Source organism: Pleurodeles waltl, chromosome 6 (assembly GCF_031143425.1).
Source record: "Pleurodeles waltl isolate 20211129_DDA chromosome 6, aPleWal1.hap1.20221129, whole genome shotgun sequence".
Classification (NCBI taxonomy): Eukaryota; Metazoa; Chordata; class Amphibia; order Caudata; family Salamandridae; genus Pleurodeles; species Pleurodeles waltl.
The window spans coordinates 740,696,043-740,714,183 of record NC_090445.1 but is presented as its reverse complement, the minus strand read 5'-3'; the positions used below and the strand labels follow the sequence as shown (position 1 = coordinate 740,714,183).

Sequence of the window (18,141 nt, the reverse complement as noted above, 5' to 3'; positions counted from 1 at the left end):
TTAAACTTAAAAAAAATATAACTCCAGTTCTACTGAATGGATTGCTGTCATTTTGGTGTCAAATAATTCATTAAAATGTATTTTATTTTTCAAAATTGGTGTGGGATTTTTCTTTTGTTGTGTTTTCACTTCACTACTGTTTGTGTACAGCATAAATACTTACATATTGGCTCTAAATTAAGCTTGACTGCCTTCGATCCAAGATAACAGAGGGTTAAGCACAGGTTAATTTAGTGGCTTCAGTGGTTCACCCTGACAGAGACTGTGGTGTTTGCTAGAGCAGGGTTTTCACCCTACCCAACCAACAATCCAATTTCTCACAATATTTATGATTTATCTGCTCTCCTATGTTTGTATATATCTCCCTTTTCCATTTAATAGAGATAAGTGGCTGCATCATCTTTTTTTCCTGTAACTGCATTTGGGAAATGCATAATTTACCCTAATTAACATTGAATCCCATATGCTTGCCTGTAGTCTTCAGTATGATCATTATCTTTGATGAGCTGTTTTCTGGGTCCTACAGGTGTAGAAGTGCATATCTGGAGTATATACTTAATAGTAACTGATTTTTGCAGCATAGGCATCTAGTGAAAATGCGGTGGCCCGGGTTGTCGGCTTGCTTCAATATATATACAAAGCTTTATGAACTAAGTATAAAGATTTGATAGGCATAAAGTATTGAAGTAAATCATCTGCTCTGTGGTGTGGTGCCAATAAGACTCCTTTGAGCATCTGAGACATACTTGATCAACTCTCTGGTGGTGAAACACATCCTTACTCATAGAGTTTAGACTAAATGCAACTTGGCCAATGCATAGGCAAAACAGTGGCCTGGTCCTCTTTGGAGGGATAAGATAGGGCCTGTCTTAAGAAAAGCAAAAGACTGAAATTTGAACAGTAACAGCTTTATTATGCACATTACTTCCAACAGCATTTGCTTAGTTCCACCACATAATACTGTTATTCAGTCGTCAGAGTCAATTAACACGTTCCACCAACTCTTCCTGGTGTGTCAGTTTTGACCACACCATAAGAAGCCAGTTTTGTAATGTGCAAATCAACTTCCCTCACTGTAGCAAATTTTGACCTAGATGGAAAAAGGGGAATAGGATAAAAGGAGGATTTTCCCTACAAATTATCCAATGATTTTCTTCTCCATTGATTCACATACACCTCTAACCCCTCATTATTTACATGGGCGTCTTTCTCATAAGTTTGCTTGAGCTTTTTTTACTTTTGATTCACCTGGTATATTGTAATTTAGGCGCTGGGGAATTGTTTTCTTCGGCTGGATCATATTAACTTCTTTTCCAGTACCTTTATAAGGATTTCTCTCCAGTAGATATACAGCATTTTGTCTAGTGGCTAGATGGCATATTTAAAGACCCCTTGCGCAGCCGGTGCGTCACTTTTCCCCCCATATAAAAAGTGACGCAAAGACGGCGCAAGGGGCTTGTAAATAAGCCCCCAAGTGCCATCTCCTGCAGGCTTGCATGTCTTTTACTAATTAATGCACCTCTGTTTTTTATGTTGGTCGATTAACTAGTCTGTATACTCATATGATCATTTGGACAAATTTGCCCAAAAAGTCAGGATTGCCATTCTTCAAAACCCATGAATTTCTGGAGTGACCCGAAATGTCCTACTAATAAATAAATTAAAAATAATTTGTAATTTGATCTGACGAAAAGTGAACACCATCAGTAACCTCTGTCATAATTGTTACATATGGCATCATGTAATCAATATGTTAAATGATTTTACATGACCAATCATCTTAATTCATTTCCATATTTCATATTATATAACACAATGTTGAAAATATAAACTTCTGCACTATTCCTGACTTCTTTACACTGACAATGTACTTTTATTTTAAGGCTACCGGTACAAAGTGTCTGTCACAGTCACTGGGAGTTATAGTGTTGTAGGGTATTTGGAAGTGTCTCTGTATGGGCACAACGGGAACACCAAGCTGTATCAAATTTTCAAGTAAGTTTATTTCCCATTTAATAAAGAATCGTTTAGCAATGTGAAAAGGGAATGAAACCAATTTCCATTTATTTCTATTGACTACTGATAACTAGCAAAATGCAGAAACCAGATAAAGGGGGTGCTTCTGACCCCGGCGGTTCAGTACTGCCGGGGCCAGGGTCGGCGGGAGCACCGGCAACAGGCTGGCGGTGCCCCGCAGGGCATTCTGACTGCGGCGGTTTGGCCGCGGTCAGAAAGGGAAAACCGGCGGTCTCCCGCCGGTTTTCCGCTGCCCTTGGAATCCCCCATGGGGGATTCTGACACCCCCTACTGCCATCCTGTTCCTGGCGGTTCGCCCGCCAGGAACAGGATGGCGGTAGGGGGTGCTGCGGGGCCCCTGGGGGCCCCTGCCGTGCCCATGCCAATGGGCAAGCTAAATTAAGCTTGACTGCCTTCGATCCAAGATAACAGAGGGTTAAGCACAGGTTAATTTAGTGGCTTCAGTGGTTCACCCTGACAGAGACTGTGGTGTTTGCTAGAGCAGGGTTTTCACCCTACCCAACCAACAATCCAATTTCTCACAATATTTATGATTTATCTGCTCTCCTATGTTTGTATATATCTCCCTTTTCCATTTAATAGAGATAAGTGGCTGCATCATCTTTTTTTCCTGTAACTGCATTTGGGAAATGCATAATTTACCCTAATTAACATTGAATCCCATATGCTTGCCTGTAGTCTTCAGTATGATCATTATCTTTGATGAGCTGTTTTCTGGGTCCTACAGGTGTAGAAGTGCATATCTGGAGTATATACTTAATAGTAACTGATTTTTGCAGCACAGGCATCTAGTGAAAATGCGGTGGCCCGGGTTGTCGGCTTGCTTCAATATATATACAAAGCTTTATGAACTAAGTATAAAGATTTGATAGGCATAAAGTATTGAAGTAAATCATCTGCTCTGTGGTGTGGTGCCAATAAGACTCCTTTGAGCATCTGAGACATACTTGATCAACTCTCTGGTGGTGAAACACATCCTTACTCATAGAGTTTAGACTAAATGCAACTTGGCCAATGCATAGGCAAAACAGTGGTCTGGTCCTCTTTGGAGGGATAAGATAGGGCCTGTCTTAAGAAAAGCAAAAGACTGAAATTTGAACAGTAACAGCTTTATTATGCACATTACTTCCAACAGCATTTGCTTAGTTCCACCACATAATACTGTTATTCAGTCGGCAGAGTCAATTAACACGTTCCACCAACTCTTCCTGGTGTGTCAGTTTTGACCACACCATAAGAAGCCAGTTTTGTAATGTGGAAATCAACTTCCCTCACTGTAGCAAATTTTGACCTAGATGGAAAAAGGGGAATAGGATAAAAGGAGGATTTTCCCTACAAATTATCCAATGATTTTCTTCTCCATTGATTCACATACACCTCTAACCCCTCATTACTTACATGGGCGTCTTTCTCATAAGTTTGCTTGAGCTTTTTTTACTTTTGATTCACCTGGTATATTGTAATTTAGGCGCTGGGGAATTGTTTTCTTCGGCTGGATCATATTAACTTCTTTTCCAGTACCTTTATAAGGATTTCTCTCCAGTAGATATACAGCATTTTGTCTAGTGGCTAGATGGCATATTTAAAGACCCCTTGCGCAGCCGGTGCGTCACTTTTCCCCCCATATAAAAAGTGACGCAAAGACGGCGCAAGGGGCTTGTAAATAAGCCCCCAAGTGCCATCTCCTGCAGGCTTGCATGTCTTTTACTAATTAATGTACCTCTGTTTTTTATGTTGGTCGATTAACTAGTCTGTATACTCATATGATCATTTGGACAAATTTGCCCAAAAAGTCAGGATTGCCATTCTTCAAAACCCATGAATTTCTGGAGTGACCCGAAATGTCCTACTAATAAATAAATTAAAAATAATTTGTAATTTGATCTGACGAAAAGTGAACACCATCAGTAACCTCTGTCATAATTGTTACATATGGCATCATGTAATCAATATGTTAAATGATTTTACATGACCAATCATCTTAATTCATTTCCATATTTCATATTATATAACACAATGTTGAAAATATAAACTTCTGCACTATTCCTGACTTCTTTACACTGACAATGTACTTTTATTTTAAGGCTACCGGTACAAAGTGTCTGTCACAGTCATTGGGAGTTATAGTGTTGTAGGGTATTTGGAAGTGTCTCTGTATGGGCACAACGGGAACACCAAGCTGTATCAAATTTTCAAGTAAGTTTATTTCCCATTTAATAAAGAATCGTTTAGCAATGTGAAAAGGGAATGAAACCAATTTCCATTTATTTCTATTGACTACTGATAACTAGCAAAATGCAGAAACCAGATAAAGGGGGTGATTCTGACCCCGGCGGTTCAGTACTGCCGGGGCCAGGGTCGGCGGGAGCACCGGCAACAGGCTGGCGGTGCCCCGCATGGCATTCTGACCGCGGCGGTTTGGCCGCGGTCAGAAAGGGAAAACCGGCGGTCTCCCGCCGGTTTTCCGCTGCCCTGGGAATCCCCCATGGGGGATTCTGACACCCCCTACTGCCATCCTGTTCCTGGCGGTTCGCCCGCCAGGAACAGGATGGCGGTAGGGGGTGCCAATGGCATGGGCACGGCAGGGGCCCCCGTAAGAGGGCCCCACTGGGTATTTCATTGTCTGCCTAGGAGACACTGAAATACGCGACGGGTGCAAACTGCACCCGTCGCACATGCCCACTCCGCCGGCTCCATTCGGAGCCGGCTTCCTCGTGGGGAGGGGTTTCCCGCTGGGCTGGCTGGCGGCCTTCTGGCGGTCGCCCGCCAGCCCAGCGGGAAAGCCAGAATGGCCTCCGCGGTCTTTCGACTGCGGAGCGGCCATATGGTGGTTCCCTCCAGGCGGGCGGCGCCCGCCGCCCGCCGGGGTCAAAATGACCCCCAAAGTGTTGTCTGTTTGTCAAGGGTGCGGAATAGGAGCCGTGAACTGGTAGGTACAATAGTTATATGTGACTCTGGTCTTATATGAATAATGAATTATCAATTGAACCTGGATTGTAGTCAGGCCTCTGGCATTGCTCCACAGTGAAGCTTTATAGGTGGACAAAGCAGCACCACTGAATGTTGAACTGCTAATGGGAATGGCAAGACAGAGTGATAATAAAGGAAAGATATGAGACAAATGGGTCAAGCTTAGGGTCGGTCGTTGGCCTAGCATTATAAATGATTATGTCACCCTACATTGGTACTGAAAGATGAAAAAGAGGTAGCCTCTTTGTAAAAGGTTATTGAACTGTTCAAGGCAGTTGATACCCTGCAGAGAGTGGATAAGATGATGGGTGACGTTAGAAAGCATAAGATGTGACAGATAAATCCATCTGTTACTTGAAGCCAGCTACCTTTTCTTGGTAGAGGAGGTTTTAAGAATTGTATCATTTTCGAAGCCATTATTCAGGAGAGACATCTCATCAAGGGGATATCTAGTTCAATTATTTTTAAGATTCCAAATGGTGTGATTACACGGTATGGCACCAGAGCGATACTGTAAACGATAGTAGGGAGGTACAACTAGCAGGAAGTGTACTCCTCACTGGTGCGGCTTAACCAAATGTACCGTGTCCAATTATAGAGCCACAAATACAAAGGAATAAAGATACATCAGAGACATCAAGCTGGAACAAGGTCCGGGCAAGAAACCTGATGATGAGAGATACAAGTACTTAAAAGAATCATATAGCTAACTATGTCTAAATAGGTCACACAGTCCAAGGAGACATTGCCAATCAAATGCATCTTCAGGAATCCTTATGGTTGTTGATGAATGATTTGGTTAATACAAATAAATGCTTTTTCATTTTGTGTATGGTCCATATAAATCTTGATTTTTCTGGAGGAGTGATCAGTAATATATGACAGACAATTGTAAATGCCTCAGGGGTTTATATATCCTGTAATAGATGAACATATTCAAGGGCAGATATGACTCTTGTTCCATTGCAAAGAGAAGCTCAATTGTAACATAAGGATTTTTTATTTTCACAAAATGTTGCTAGGTGTCAAGATTCTGCCATCCTGCTACTAGATGTCACAAACGGGGCCCTTTTATGAACCTGCCTTTATATCAGTATAGGTCAATGAACACATCAACACTTACCATACATATTTACGCTTCACCTTTTAGTCCACGTTTCTGTTCCATCTCCGTGATGCATTATGGTCCTTGTAGTTCCCTCTGTCATCAGAACCTTCCTAGATCATGTCCTGGTGGTGGATTCTTGTTCACTATATTTATTCCTGGGTATTACTGTTATTCTGACCCCTTCTGGACCCTTCTCTGTGATTGCTCTGATCCACACTCAGTTCCAGGCTTTCCTGATCCTGGTCTTCCCTTCTCCACATCCCAGTTCAACCTTTCCTTCATTAGTGGTTCCCTGATTCCCTGCACCTGGTTAAGTCCTTGGACCTGTCTTTCTCCCTGCTCCTGTGCTCCTGTGCTCCTTCCTTGAGCCTCCAGCTATTTCAGCCATGTGATTGCAGAGTGCAGCAGCTTGCAGCTGACTTTAGTTGAGTCTCTTTCTCTTCTGTTGTGTTCCTGCTGCTATCAAAGGCTTGTTCTTTGGTTCTTTGGTCCTGTTTACCATATTCCCTGAACCCATTTTCCTGTTTTTGCTTGTTTGTAGTATCTGTTTCTATCCCTAGTTTTCCTGCACCTCTGTTCCTGTTTTAGCCATAGTTTACATTCTCCTGTCTGCAGTCGTCTGCCTGTTATATGAGACTCATTGCCTTGTATTCTGTGCTCCTGTTTATCTGCATATTTCTGTCTTGCCTTGTTACAGTGCAGATCTTTCTTAGCCTTATTCTCAGAATTTCAGTCCTGTTTCTGACCTTGATCCCAGCCCTGTTTTTGCCTGAGTCTGTTCCTTTTTCTGGTCCCTGTGGTCTGCCTTGTATTGGTATCCTGATTTCCATTGCTTCTATGGGTGCCAGTTAGATTCCAAGGCTTGTGTCTTTGGCACAGAGAACCACTCTGCACACTTTCTCCATAGGAGCTGCTGAGTGTCTCCCAGACCTCTGTGAGATTAATCTGCTCCTTGCTATTGTACTAGAAATTTTCACGACACAGAGAGCTAATTTTTGAAGAGCTGACAAACTGTCATTTATGATAGTTTGTCTATTGTTTCCTTGCTTTACCTTCTGTTGTTCTTGTGTTTTCCCTGCAGACTTCTAGTTCTCTACTCACTGCCTGTTCCAACCTCTTTCAGTTTTCACTTCTGTGTTATTTCCCTTCCAGCCTTCAGGAACACTCTTGTTTATTTTACATCACAGTTTTGCCCAGATAGTCCTCTGACTGATTACCGTGCTAGTTTCCTGCTAGTCCCCTGATACTAAGTGCAAAGAAATGCATGATTTGTAAACTAATTAAAACATGTCTGTGAGAAAACAGGGCTGATTGCAGAGGCCCCATAACTTTTTGCCCCCATTTTCCTCTTTTTGCTGGTGTTTTCCTGACTTTGATGGTGCCCTGGGTACTGCTAACCAGTCCCAGGGCCTGTGCTCTGTGTAAAATGGATATGCAAATTAGGCTAATTATAATTGGCTAAGTTAACCTACCTATAAGTCCCTAGTATATGGTAGGGCATGTAGGTTTAGGGACCACAGCATAGGTGGTGCACACCTAGGTGCATTGCTGAGGTGTCCAGTGTCATTTTAAAAGCAAGCCTGCCTTGCTGGCTGCTTTTAAATTTAAGTTATATGCAAATTCGACTTTGGAATTAAAGGTACTTCCAAAGTCTTAAACTACCTTATTTTTACATATAAGTCACCCTTAAGGTGTGCCCTATGTGCCCCTAGGGCTGGGTGCCATGTAACTATAAGCAGGGACTTTATAAAAATAGATTTATAAGCCCTGGTGAGGTAAAAACAGCCAAATTCGTTTTTCCCTCATTGAAGTAAATGGCCTTCATAGGCTAGAATGGGCAGACTTTATTTTAAATTTTAAAGTCTCCTTAAATGTTGCATACCAAGAATTTGGTATCAAATTAATTGTTGTAATAAATCCTACAACTTCCAGTTGTTGGATTTAATATAACTAGTTCAGGTAAAAAGTTTAGACTTTACCTAAAAAGTTGCCAATTTCAGCTCTGCATTGTTTTTGCTGCTGTGCTCTGATTGGCCAGCCTGCAGCAGCTTCTGCCAGGCTGCCTTGATGAGGTGTGAAGTGGCCAGGCTTCACACAAAGGAATGTGCTTGGGGGAGAGAATCTCCCCTCAGCAGATGGTGAGGCAGGAAGGGGGAGGGCGGCCAAACTGGTCTTCAAAGGCAGAGAAGGACATTTGGAGCACCCAGCAACACCCCCACATCCTGCAACCCCAGACAATTAGGTGCCCCCTTGATTAGATTAGGAGAGGGCAGGAGAGGGGTGTGTTTATGATTTTTAGCCACACCAGTGGGTGGGCTCAGCCAGATGTAACCTCCAAAAATCAGATTCAGCCATGTTGGATTTTTAGAGACTGTTGCCTTTTGGGATGGATTTTTGCCACACTTCCCAGGAAGTGGTCATCACAGGGGAACGACCTTGTACCTGATTGGAGAACCAGGGCCCCCCTGCTTTTCACCCAGGAGCAAGAATAAAACTGGCAGACCTGCCCCCACACCTCAGATCCCCACCAAATTTCAAGAAGAAAGAACTTAAGGAGAAGAAGGACTGCCCTGCTGGACCCCTGGCCTGCACCTGGAACCTGCACTCAGAAGGACTGCACCAGCTGCACACTTGGGCTTCACCACAAGAAGGACTTTGCCTGGCTTCAACTGGTTCAAGGAGGGACTCCCTGTTTGCTACAGGTGAAAAATTGCTAACCAGAGTCCCCTGCACCAACTCCTGAAGAAAGCGACCAGCTGACCACTGTCCAGTGGCCAAAAAGGAGTTTGCGCCAGGTGCATTCTGGGAGTTGAAGTCCGCACCCCCCAAGGACCATCACAGAACTTCTGGACCCTCGGGGTGAGCTGTGGACCCCAAAAGAACCTTAAAAGAACATCTGGGTGAAGCCCCAGAAGTTTGGAAAAGATTTGAGAATTTTTGGAAAAAAGCTCCAGAGAGGGACCGACCCGCCGCGGAAATTCTAGCCGGCTTGCCTCAACCGCGACCCGGCCTGACTTCGTGGTTCGTCCCGGTAAAGAAAAACATCCAAAAAAGAGACTAAGTCCGAACGTAAAAAGTTGACCGGGACCTCCCAGCCATCGTATCCGAGAAGGGCTCCATGGACGTCGGATCAAGATCCAGGTTTACCCCGGTGGAAGGATTTTCATCTCGAAAAAACGACTAAGTCCGAAGGTAAAAGTCTCCACCGAGGAAACCCACATCGCGTATCCGGACAAGGGCTCCAGGAGGTCGGATTCAACTGGCAGGTTCGTCCCGGTGAAGAAAAACTTCAAAATAAAGACTAAGTCAGAAGGTAACTTTTTAACCGAGGCCTCCCGCGACCTGTAGCCGAGCAGGGCCCCATCGCGGTCGGCCTGAAAGTTTGACTTTGCCCCGGTCGAGGTGCAACCAGATGACCCGATTGGCGCTTTTTGTTTCTAAGCGCTAGAAAAGTAATAATTCTTTAAAAATTCATATCTCCGGTTCCCCTGAACCGATTTTAATCGTTTTTGTGTCATTTTAAAGATAAAAATATAAACTATTTTTATAAATTGGTTTTGGATTTTTAAACTGTTTCCTGTGTTTTATTTAATTACTGTTTTGTGATATTTGAATGCTTTACACTTTGTCTCCTAAGTTAAGCCTTGACGCTCGTTGCCAAGCTACCAAGGGTTGAGCTGGGATTAATTTACTGAGACCTAACTGTACCTATGTGGAGGTTAGTGGCTTGTTGCTAGGTGTAGGTACCTACCTGCCCTACCAATAACCCATTTTCCAACATAATTGGAAGCAGCGACGGGATCCTGTACTTGTGTTCAATATCACGTTACAGTTTTAGGTAAAACAAATTAAAAATCCTTTAAATTGTCCTAGTGCAAAAATTGTTTTTAATTTTTAATTTGGATTAATTTAAATTATTGAATTTTTGTAATTTTTCTAAATTCTTGTTTCCAATTTTTGCAAAAAGTTTTTGTTGACACAAAACTAGGGAACCATGGAGCTTGATCTGGCTAGCCTACCCACACTGACAGTAGTCCAGCTTAGGGGGTTGTGTATTGAAAGAGGGTTGCCTGCAACCACTGATCTCAGGAAGCAAATCCTGATCACATCTCTGACAGCATGGGCTGAGGCCCAAGAGGTAGAGTCAGAAGAAGCTCCAGAGGAGGGAGAAAGAAGGGAGGATGCAAGCTCTAACCACTCAGGGGAGGGAAGGCATCTGAGCCTAAGTGAGGATGAGGAAGAACGGTCCTCAGTAAACACAGTCACTTGGGGCAGATCCAAAGCTAGTGGTGAGAAGGGGGTCCTTTCAGGAGGAGAGAACCCATCCATCAGAGAAAGAGAGCTGGAGGCCCAGCTAGCATACATAGCTTTGGAAGCAGAGAAGCTGGCCCTAGAAAAGAAAAAGTGGGCATTCAAAGAGAAAAGAGATGGAGGCAGCGATAAAGAAGCTGAGGTGTCCATGGGTGGGGGAGTTTGCCCCAGATTACCCAAGGGGGTGGTTCCTGCTTATGTAGAGGGGGATGACATAGATAAGTGGCTGGGGGCCTTTGAGAGGGCACTCCAAATGAGAAGGGTTAGGCCTCAATACTGGGGTTCCCTTTTGTGGGAGTTGGTCCCCAACTCAGGGAGGGATAGGCTTCTGACCTTAAGGGGGGAGGAGGCTGATTCATACCCTAGTATGAAGAGGTGCTTAGCCAAGAAGTTTGGTCTGACCCCAGAGCAATATAGAATGAAGTTCAGGGACACCCAGAAGGTCAGTACCCAGTCTTGGGTTGTCTTTGTGGACATTTCACTAAAGGCACTAGAGGGCTGGATTATTGGTAACAAAGTAGATACTTATGAGGGGTTATACAATCTGATCATGAGAGAGCACATCTTGACCAATTGTACCCAAGAAAGGTTACGCCAGCATCTAGTGGACTCTAAGCAGACCAACCCTAGAGAACTAGGGGAGGCAGCTGATGAGTGGTTGAGAACCAGGGTGGTTGTCAAGTCCCAGGGGGGAGACTCCAAGAAGGGGGGGACAGGTCCCCAAAAACCTAAGGAGGGAGGTGGTAAGCCCACCACAGAGACTCCCCCTGTACCCCAGTACCCTAAGAAGGAGGAGAGTAAATCCCACTCCCCCTCTGACCAGCAGAGACAGTTAGACCCAGGGTTAAAAAAGCTCTTGGACAGTAGGGCTTGCTTTGACTGTCAGCAGACAGGTCACTTCAGAGGAGATGCAGCCTGTCCAAAGAAGGTGGTTAGCACTGGGCTGTCCAGTGTAGCCATAGAGGAGGATTCCTCAGATGATGAAGTCCTCTTAGCATTGAGCTGGGAGACAGGACCAGATGGTAAGCTGGTGATCCCTGAGGGTGGGAGTAGGCACTTCCACCACATTCAAGTGAATGGGATCCCTACCACTGGCCTGAGAGACACCTGTGCCAGTCACACTATAGTGAGTGACCGGTTAGTGACCCCAGACATGTATGTCCCAGGAAAGACAAAGAAAGTCAGGATAGCCACAGGGGAGGTCACCTCCAAACCTGTAGCCATAGTGCCCCTAGAAAGGGAGGGTATCCTTGACTGGATTAGGGTGGTAGTCAGTGCTGACCTTCCCCTAGATTGTATCCTGGGCAATGACCTCCCAGAGGTGAGTCTGGTCACAGATGGGGTGGTCGCCCAGGGCGCCCCCCCAACCCAAAGTCCTGGGGAGTCAGTCCCTACAGTTAGGAGACAGGGGTCCCCAAGAAAAGGAAAGAAGAAAAGGAAGGGTAGGCCACTCTTAAAGAGAGTTCCAGGGAGCCAAGGGCCTTCTGCCCCAGTAAGGGGGGAGCCCAGAGTTGGCACTGGTGAGGCCTCACCTGACCCCAAGGAAGTCCTGAGTAGTCAGGCAGCTGTCCAGATGCAAGGTGTTGCCCCTGCACTGACAGAAGGGAGAGTGGAAGGAGGGTGTCTGCCACAGGAGGTGGTAGCCCCCCACTCTAGACAGCAAGAGGGGTGCCAGGACCCCAAAGATGCCCCTAAAGCAGCTCAGCCACCTGTCAGTGGAGAGCTTAGGGTGTGGTTCTGGGTACTGACAGCTGTCAGTAGCCTCTGCTGGGTGCTAGCCTTCCTGGCAGCAATGTACTTGGCCTGGGAGGCAGACCCCAGGGCCAATAGCAAAGTAGGCCCCCTGACCCTATTGGTCATGGTGGGGTTGCTCAAGTGTTGGGTGACCTCTTTGGGTAAGCTAGGTGTTGCCCTAGCAAAGTTTGGAGTAGGGGAGGTGGGCACCTCACTACCCAAGTTGGCAGAGAGAAAGGAGGAAGACCCCCCTAGAGGAAAGTTTCAGTTTGAGTTGGGTCCTTTTACTGTTGGGATGGCTTCACTACCCAGAGGGAGTGACCCTGACAGGAGGGTGTAAGGCAGAGTAGGCCCTGCAAAGGGACAGCCAGTTTTCTTCACTGTCTTCCTCGCCTAACAAGCCAGGAAGACTCTCCCAGGGTTGTGCTGAGTCTCCTGGGCGTGTGGGCTGGGGGGAGGTTGTGTGAGAAAACAGGGCTGATTGCAGAGGCCCCATAACTTTTTGCCCCCATTTTCCTCTTTTTGCTGGTGTTTTCCTGACTTTGATGGTGCCCTGGGTACTGCTAACCAGTCCCAGGGCCTGTGCTCTGTGTAAAATGGATATGCAAATTAGGCTAATTATAATTGGCTAAGTTAACCTACCTATAAGTCCCTAGTATATGGTAGGGCATGTAGGTTTAGGGACCACAGCATAGGTGGTGCACACCTAGGTGCATTGCTGAGGTGCCCAGTGTCATTTTAAAAGCAAGCCTGCCTTGCTGGCTGCTTTTAAATTAAAGTTATATGCAAATTCGACTTTGGAATTAAAGGTACTTCCAAAGTCTTAAACTACCTTATTTTTACATATAAGTCACCCCTAAGGTGTGCCCTATGTGCCCCTAGGGCTGGGTGCCATGTAACTATAAGCAGGGACTTTATAAAAATAGATTTATAAGCCCTGGTGAGGTAAAAACAGCCAAATTCGTTTTTCCCTCATTGAAGTAAATGGCCTTCATAGGCTAGAATGGGCAGACTTTATTTTACATTTTAAAGTCTCCTTAAATGTTCCATACCAAGAATTTGGTATCAAATTAATTGTTGTAATAAATCCTACAACTTCCAGTTGTTGGATTTAATATAACTAGTTCAGGTAAAAAGTTTAGACTTTACCTAAAAAGTAGCCAATTTCAGCTCTGCATTGTTTTTGCTGCTGTGCTCTGATTGGCCAGCCTGCAGCAGCTTCTGCCAGGCTGCCTTGATGAGGTGTGAAGTGGCCAGGCTTCACACAAAGGAATGTGCTTGGGGGAGAGAATCTCCCCTCAGCAGATGGTGAGGCAGGAAGGGGGAGGGCGGCCAAACTGGTCTTCAAAGGCAGAGAAGGACATTTGGAGCACCCAGCAACACCCCCACATCCTGCAACCCCAGACAATTAGGTGCCCCCTTGATTAGATTAGGAGAGGGCAGGAGAGGGGTGTGTTTATGATTTTTAGCCACACCAGTGGGTGGGCTCAGCCAGATGTAACCTCCAAAAATCAGATTCAGCCATGTTGTATTTTTAGAGACTGTTGCCTTTTGGGATGGATTTTTGCCACACTTCCCAGGAAGTGGTCATCACAGGGGGACGACCCTATACCTGATTGGAGAACCAGGGCCCCCCTGCTTTTCACCCAGGAGCAAGAATAAAACTGGCAGACCTGCCCCCACACCTCAGATCCCCACCAAATTTCAAGAAGAAAGAACTTAAGGAGAAGAAGGACTGCCCTGCTGGACCCCTGGCCTGCACCTGGAACCTGCACTCAGAAGGACTGCACCAGCTGCACACTTGGGCTTCACCACAAGAAGGACTTTGCCTGGCTTCAACTGGTTCAAGGAGGGACTCCCTGTTTGCTACAGGTGAAAAATTGCTAACCAGAGTCCCCTGCACCAACTCCTGAAGAAAGCGACCAGCTGACCACTGTCCAGTGGCCAAAAAGGAGTTTGCGCCAGGTGCATTCTGGGAGTTGAAGTCCGCACCCCCCCAAGGACCATCACAGAACTTCTGGACCCTCGGGGTGAGCTGTGGACCCCAAAAGAACCTTAAAAGAACATCTGGGTGAAGCCCCAGAAGTTTGGAAAAGATTTGAGAATTTTTGGAAAAAAGCTCCAGAGAGGACATCGGATCAAGATCCAGGTTTACCCCGGTGGAAGGATTTTCATCTCGAAAAAACGACTAAGTCCGAAGGTAAAAGTCTCCACCGAGGAAACCCACATCGCGTATCCGGACAAGGGCTCCAGGAGGTCAGATTCAACTGGCAGGTTCGTCCCGGTGAAGAAAAACTTCAAAATAAAGACTAAGTCAGAAGGTAACTTTTTAACCGAGGCCTCCCGCGACCTGTAGCCGAGCAGGGCTCCATCGCGGTCGGCCTGAAAGTTTGACTTTGCCCCGGTCGAGGTGCAACCAGATGACCCGATTGGCGCTTTTTGTTTCTAAGCGCTAGAAAAGTAATAATTCTTTAAAAATTCTGTCTAAGGTATGTACGGAGGCTTAAAGAGGAAACAGAGCTGTACTCTAAAAGCCTAATTTAAAGAAAGAATGCAATGGAAAATCTTCCAATATACATCAGGTTTACTTCCATACTCCGGGCCCTCTTATAACTCCAGAATACAGACATGGTGCTGGCGGAGCCTCCTCTGGATCCCCTATCAGCATTGCCAAAGATCAAAGCAAACTTCACCAAACATTGTGCCATGTCAAGTCACCAGATCTAAAAGTGACTGGTGAAGAGAATTCCATGGCAGCCTGACATAGAAAGGATATAGGACTTGCATGAATGGGTAAATGTTGAGGGACTAACATGCTTGAAACATCTGCTATGATAGGCAAGTAGGTATTTTTTCCGAGGTCTTTTCCTCAAAGCGTCCCTTTCACTAATGGACGCAGATCTTTGATGAAGACATCTGTTATGCCATGATGGAATTCTCCGAGGCCCTCATTATGGGTTTGTCATTAGTGCTGTGATTATTATCATTACTGACATAAACTAGAAGTGGGTGAACCACTGAAAGCTTGAGCCGGGCTCATGCCAGATGCCAAGCTCTGGCTCACCTTTAGGTTTTCTTGGACCATGGAGCTCAAAGCAAGCTAAGCTTGCTTGTGGTTTCTGCTGCCACCCGAGCTGCCACATCACATGCCAAGAATCAAAGAAAAGCAGTACTTTTTGATGTAAAACAGTTACCCATCTAGTGGCCGAATTGCACACTGTGAAACAAGAAATTCCAGCTGCCCTTCTTGTGTGAATTGTGTGATCCTCACCAGATGGTTTTTTTCACAGAGACTGCTTTTTCTTCATTATTACATATGAGAGCTTTCCTATATGTTTGAGATTAGGATGTGTGCTTAACAAAACCTCTCAAATATAGGGTACTCAAGACAGCTAACGCCTTTTGGTTCACAAATGGAATAGACAGTGGGGCAGGGAGAGGCAGTATTGTTTTTAAGTAAAATTTTATAAAGTATCACTTTTAATAACTACCTCTCAAAGTAGTGGTGTAATAAGATGACCTAAGGCAAAACTATTTGCATATTAAATAAATATATATTTTTTTAATTTTGAAGAGACATGTCATATTTTAACATGATGTTTGTAAAAATATTTTTAGGGCTCGCCCGTGCACGGGCTCTTAAAACTAAGTCGTACCCTTAGATTGGCCCTAGCTCAGCTCTTCCCTTCAATTGGTTGTCTTGCCCAATGTTAACACAAACTTACATAGATGTGTTCAACATTGACCACCCACAATAATTATTGCCTATTACAAACTTTTGGGGAATAAAATGTGGAATGTGATGCTATTTTCTGAGACATTTTTCCTTAACAAATATCAGCAGGTTAGACCTGCCAATCTTTTTAACACAAAACAAAGTTACCATACATATCATAATTTATTGGCCCGCTCGTAGCAAGAGTTCAAATGTGATAGTCGCTGCACGTTAACCTTGAGGAGGTTAAAAAAAATCTGCAACATTAGCACATAGAAAATCTGTACCTAAATTCTTAACCATATTCTCCATAGTTTGCACTTAAATGGGAGATGGGTGGGACTAATGGGACTAGCGTGCTATATTTTTCATTAATGTCTACATAGCTGTGCATTTCAGCCCACTGCAACAAGTAGTTAGGCGATCAAACAGTGTTTCACTTTTGTCTTGTTGGTATGGAATAACCCATTCATAATGAACGTGTGTGTGTGTGGGGGAGGAAGCGGGAGGGGGCAAAGTTTCAGTTTCTAATAATCCAATAATTTTAGCGTTGTTGAACTGTTCGTCTATAGGTTTACAATGTAATCTGGAAGCCTCAAATGAGAATGCAGAGATTTTTTTTGTCTCAAAGACTAAAGTAGTGGGTTTTAAAGGAAGAAAAAACTGTTTCCCTTTGAGTTGGTACGTAGATGGAACACCATTACAAGTGGTAAAATATTATACATACTGAGGAAAAGTATTCTCTCAGAGTCCTGATAATAAACTTTACTTTATTCATCTAGGAAATAAGGCATTAGGGCATGTGGGTACCCTAAATCAGTTTTATTAATCTTCAGGGAGCAGACATTTTAAGTTTTTATTAAAAATATCCGGAGTAAAAACTCATACAACTTACGCACGAGTACACACCTATAAGGCAATGGTCATTTTTTAATACATATAAAGGAAAGATCCTTTATAAATTGGCTACAGTAAGTCGAGCAGTCCCTGTGCAAGTCCTGTGGTTAGAATGTGATCCTATAAATTAATTTGTTTCTACAATGGCAAAGATAGGGCTGTTGGCCTATATCTTATTTCATGCAACAGAAAGTACCCTTAGAGATGCATTAACTTCGCTTGTGATATTAAGGAAAGTCTACAACTTTATTGAAAATCTAAAACTGTTTTTAAATAAATTGGAATGCAAGATGGAATATTTATATGCTTGTCTCCTGCACAAATTAAACTATTTAAAAATAATTATATTGCAAGATTAAATCACCTAGGTGACAATAATCATTGCTTGAATTTAAAGCTATATAAATTATCGCAGGCTCTTTTAGACAATAAACGCCAACAGTATTATTTATCACTCACTTTAGATCACTGTGTGAGGCAGGTGGTAATGTTAATCAGGTTGGGGGTGTTACCACTAAAAGCCTACAAAAGTCATTGGTGCAATTCTAAAGGCTTGTGTGAACTGTGTTAAGCAGGTATTTAAGATTTTAAACAAGCACTTTTTAAAATCATAACTGCTACCTTTAGATCTCACATTTAGCATAAAAAGACAGACAAATTGATCAACTTCATAATGTTCCTATAAAATGAATATGTATTCCATAATGTTTTTACATTCGTAAGTCTCTTTCTAAACGGTTTTAAATATTTTGTCTGTTTGAAGAAATGAAGTGATGTCATAGTTGTGGTAATATTATTTCATATTGTTGATTCCTGGTGGGGAATGTTTTGACATTTTTGGCTTTGTCCAATAAAGGAATGACATCTTTAGCAATGGTAAAAGTGCAAATGGCTTATGTCTACTCAGTTGACGGTTCAGTGTTTCTGTTTGTGCAGGGGAATAGTGAGAGCAGGAAGCACCTACACTGCTTTCATCGATGTTGAGGTTGATGTTGGACCCCTCAAGCATGTTGGATTTCTCTGGAACAGTGACTCTATAAATCAGTTCTTTCTGAAACTGGGCGGAAAAACAGCAGTTGTGCAGTATGGAAAAGATGGAAAAAAGTATGTATCTCCGCTTTTAATATACGATTACAAAGACCTTGAAATGGCAATGGTGTATCTCTGTTATACTGAATTAAATTAACTTTATTGTATCCACTACCTCGACCAAACCAAGATAAGCAAGGTGACCATAGATGGAAGTAAGAGTAGTAATTGCATTCTAACCATACAAGACTATCTAACTAATGCCACGCTTCATGCCCCCTCTGGGAACTATGTCTACCCAAAGTTCTTCTCCAGTCACAGATTCCCTAGCAATGATTCC

The 18,141-nt window shown here is 43.9% G+C and overlaps 1 protein-coding gene across 1 annotated transcript in view; it reads left to right on the top strand.

Annotated features, from left to right (window-relative positions):
* LOC138301693 (pancreatic triacylglycerol lipase-like) overlaps positions 1-18,141 on the top strand; it is a 496,425-nt gene that overhangs the window by 456,202 nt on the left and 22,082 nt on the right. Inside the window, exons 10-11 of the mRNA XM_069242210.1 lie at positions 4,122-4,233; positions 17,709-17,876. Coding sequence (XP_069098311.1) covers positions 4,122-4,233; positions 17,709-17,876 — 280 coding nt within the window. The remainder of the gene's footprint in view (positions 1-4,121; positions 4,234-17,708; positions 17,877-18,141) is intronic.